The 4,144-nt window shown below is 52.4% G+C and overlaps 1 protein-coding gene across 1 annotated transcript in view; it reads right to left on the reverse strand.

Moving 5' to 3' along the window:
- The window catches only part of RNF43 (ring finger protein 43), a 12,396-nt gene extending 8,927 nt beyond the window's left edge, over positions 1–3,469 (reverse strand). The window contains 5 exon segments of the mRNA XM_010022849.1: positions 1–33; positions 661–762; positions 1,281–1,412; positions 2,538–2,612; positions 3,386–3,469. The exon segment at positions 1–33 is cut by the window's left edge and continues 135 nt beyond it. Coding sequence (XP_010021151.1) covers positions 1–33; positions 661–762; positions 1,281–1,412; positions 2,538–2,612; positions 3,386–3,469 — 426 coding nt within the window.
- Between the last annotated feature and the right edge of the window lie 675 nt (positions 3,470–4,144).

Consider the following 4,144-nt stretch of genomic DNA (forward strand, 5'->3'; position numbering starts at 1 on the left):
CCTGCACCGGAGAGAGGAGGCTTGAAGGAGAGGCTCAGCCCCACACTGCCCTGCTTCCCACTGCCCTTCTGTTTGCAAAATGGCATCATCAGGAATTTGGGGGTGATATGTGTTTTTCCAGAGGTGACTTTTTGTCTAACCTGACTTTGCCAGAGTAGGCTTTGTCAGCAGCCGGAGACATCTGGCCATGGACATTCAAATCAGCAGTGCTGAACTTTTGAGCCCCAAAGGCTTGTCCTTCTATAGGACCAATAGGGTATTCTCAAATCTGGAAATATATCTGACTCTGCAAAGACAATTATTTAATTTGTTAGTTTCTATTAAAAATACTAAATCTTCTGCTCTCTACCTGTACAGACAACACTGTTAATATCAAGAGCTTGGGGGCCAGATCTGCAGCTTTGGGTGCTGGGCCAAGCTCTTGGAAGGTGCTGGGACTGCAGGCTGCAGTGCTGGTGAGGCGGCAGGAGGAAAGCAAGGCCACCCCACAAGGAATGCTGCCAGCTCATCTCAGGTTCACTCAGCTCATCCCTGGGCTGCTCCTGCCCCATGTGGCCTCATCTTCAGTTCATACAGAGGCACGTTTCCCCTCCCAAACTGTCCATTCCTGCCTTTCCTGCCTTTCCAATTGCTCAGACACAGCAGCTTTGAGGTCCCTACCTGGGTCCTGTTCAGTTGGCACTTTGTGCGCACCACAAAAATTAAGATGATGACAACCACGGTGCTGACCACCGTGAGGAGGATCCACACGTCGTAGTCTGGCTGTGGGATAGAACAGGGAAGAAATTACTCTTGTGTGGTAGGGGTGGGAGTCAAAAGCTAGGCAGAGGAATCCCAATTTCTTCCTGACCATCAGCCTTTGAATACATGATCCTTGGCCAAGCTCTGCCTCCTCTGCTCTTTACAGGTAAAAGGATTCAGTCTTTTCTGTGCATTCCAGCAGGAATGGAATTTCTCTGTCTTGCAGCATCTCAGCTCCCTAGAGGTCATGGTCTAAACGTAGCACAGGATGAAAAAATCAAGGCTTGGTCTCACCTGAAGAGACAAGAGAATCCCCTCGCCTCACTCATGACAAATAAAGAAAGGAAAGAAGCTGAAAGCACTTTTGAGCCGTTATTTGCAGCACGTCATCTGAATGCTGCAGGCAAGCAGCTACTGCAAAGGGCTGTGATCTCTGTCCCTGGGGAGGAAAGCTCAGCATCTCTGGGGAAGTCCTATTCCATGGCACAGCAGCTTGGGAGGGAGGATACAGAAGGCAGTGGGAATGGTGTGTCTCTCACCCAAGCTGGTGGCTCCTTGACCTCTATCTTCACATGGGCCTCTCTGTTCTTGTTCACGACACCCATGAGAAGCTCAGCATCATGACCCCTGATCAGAACCACAGGCTGACTCAGACCTCTGGGCTTTCTCAGCTGTAAAGAAACAAACACAGTGAGAGATGGTCCAGAACAGCCTGAAACAAGGACTATCCTGGCTCCCAAGGCATGTCTGGTTCCTCCCAGTGCTTCTTGCACACACTTCAGAAACTGATTGCCCCTCCACAACTTGCCTGGTCCCTCTTTGATGAAACCAGACGGAAGTTCTTCCTCTTCCAGCAGCTCTTCAGCAAGGCTTTCTTAACAGCCTCCAATGGTGCCTTCTACGTGCAGAAGTGGTCACTGTTCAGTGTGTTTCTGACCATACCAGCAGCTTTCCACCATGGTCCGGGCAGCCTGGCATGTGCTGGCTCAGCAAGTGCCCGAGTCTGCCCTCTGCTCCACAATGACCCAAGTCAGGGTGTCCATCTGACACCAGCCACTTCCCATACCCTTACTGAGCAACCTCAGCATCCTCTCACTTGCACTCACTGCTGCATTTCCCTGGCATCAGAATTTTGGTTCTAAGTGTATAAAAGAACGACAACAGATGGATCCAGTGAGCAGGAGTCAGCCCAGAGTTTGGATAAGCTCAGGCACCAGCTCCCCTACCTGCCCTCTCATCTAGTGCTGGATGCTTTTCATCATCCCTTGATTATTTTGATGGGGAACCTATTCCTTTCCACAGATGACAGCAGTGTTGGTGGAAGGGACCTCCAGAGGTCTCGAAACCAATGTTAAACTTGCAGCAGGAGCACCACCAACAGCACAGCAGGGTGACTTTGGCTTGAACAACTGAGAAATCATCTTTCCCCTAAGGCATACCAGTGCTGTCTGTACTAGCTGGGATCGGGTAATCTGTGACTTCCCCAAGAGGAGGCGTCCAGCTCCTGGCAGAAAAGCTCAACTGACCAGACAATGTCCTTCAAGAGCATCAAGATGCTGTTCACAAGCTGCTGGTGTGTGCTGTGTGGACACCTGGATGTGCCACGGAGCGAGCAAAAGAGTAAAGCACTGTCTGTGTGCATGGACGAGCTCTTACAGCTAACGTCCAAACCAGCCTGCAGTGTCCTCCTGGAACCTCCCACTGCCTGTCAGTGGCTGGTGGGTCCTGACATGGGCACATTTTGGGATGGGACAGGGGCACCGTGGTTTAGCTGATATTACCAGTGGGGTTTGTACCTGGTCAGCAGCACTTTCATCATCGGTAATGTCAAAAAGGATCGCACGAGCTCCACGCTCCCCCGCCAGCTTTGCCTGTCCAAAAGAACAGAAGCTTCAGTGGACATTTGTACCTCTGCATTAACATCTTCCGTTTGGATATGTATCTGCCTCCCTGGCTATTCATGGGGGAAAGAAGCACCTGCTGCTTAGATCGAGAAATGTTTACACCCTGGTTTCTGTACTTGTGTCAAGCTGCAGTGCCTGCTCCTGCTAGAGCCCTGAAGTTCATGGACAGTGTCTCCCTGTAGTTGTGGAGGCAAATTACTTGGTGGGCTTGCAGTGTACACCAAATTCCCCAGCTGTCTGTGCCCCTTTGCTTCACAGCTGGATTTGCTGGGGAGGGATCTGCAGCCTCATTAGCTCTGCTGACCCCTGTGCATCCCTCACATCCCAGGACAGCAGAAACCTCTTCAGGTCCCCACTTCCCACCGTAGCTGCACTGTAACTGCACCAACCATGGGCTGTCTATGGGCCTGACTCCCACACACATTGCTCTCCCCAGTCCCTGTCCCCCACATGTACCAGGGAGAAGCCCAGGCAACACCTGGGCTGTGGGTCTGCTCTAGGATTAGGAGTGAGCTGGCTTTTCACAGCCCACCAGCTGCTGTGTTCTGAGGAGAACAGTGTTGAGACCCACCCAAGTGAACACACATGCCACCCCAGTGAGGTCAAAGCACAGTGCCTGAAGGACCTCGCGGGGTCACCCACGTCCTCCCACCAAGCCCTTTGAGCCCTCCAGGCAGGCAGAGACAGCCTGGGGAGACAGGAACGTGAACAGAACACAGGGCTGGGCCGCTCTTACTCACGCGGAGCCCTTTGATCTGCGCGTCCCCGAGCGCCTGTGCAAACAGGGAGCTGCCAGAGCCGCTGCCGCAGCTCACCCTCTGCATTGCCAAACCCCAGCTCGGGGCCAGAGGTCAGTGCCGCCGCTTCCCAGCTGCGGTATCAAACACAGGGCGCCGGCGGAGCGGAGGGATGAGGCCTTCCCAGCAGCAGCGAAGCAGGTTCAGCTCCATCCCTTGCTCACAGGTGCTGGTCACTTCCACGCACCTCATCAGGGTGCCTCAGTCTGGGGACAGGGATGGAGGTGTGCTTGGAGCTGCAGATGGCCAGGAAGAGCACAGAGGCCAGGCTGAAGGCTCTGAGTCACTGAATGGATTAGACACTCTTGGGTATACCAGATGGGGAAGCTGGAAAAGTGGGACCACAGGCTCGGGGCAAGGACCAGAGACTGGGGTCCTGCCTGGGATCAAAGGAGTCTCAGTGTTTGTGAGCACTGAAGAAACAGGACTTTCAGGTAGTGACTTACACCCATTGAAGCCAGTCAAGCTTTGATGAACAGTGAAGAGCTCTACAAAGATTTTATCCTGCTAAAGACACCAACGATGGGAAAATGAACAACTGAGAATGGACAACTGACTTTTCCCAACATCCTTCTGACTCCTGCTGCAAAGGACACAGCTTTTGTTCAAGCTATCCATAACCTACTTGCTGCAAGAGTTTTCTGAGTGCTTTCTGCCTTTCATCAGCTTTCTTAGAATCATAGAGTAGTTTGGGTTGGAAAG

The sequence above is a fragment of the Nestor notabilis genome, unplaced genomic scaffold (genome assembly GCF_000696875.1).
Source record: "Nestor notabilis isolate BGI_N333 unplaced genomic scaffold, ASM69687v1 scaffold22249, whole genome shotgun sequence".
Classification (NCBI taxonomy): domain Eukaryota; kingdom Metazoa; phylum Chordata; class Aves; order Psittaciformes; family Psittacidae; genus Nestor; species Nestor notabilis.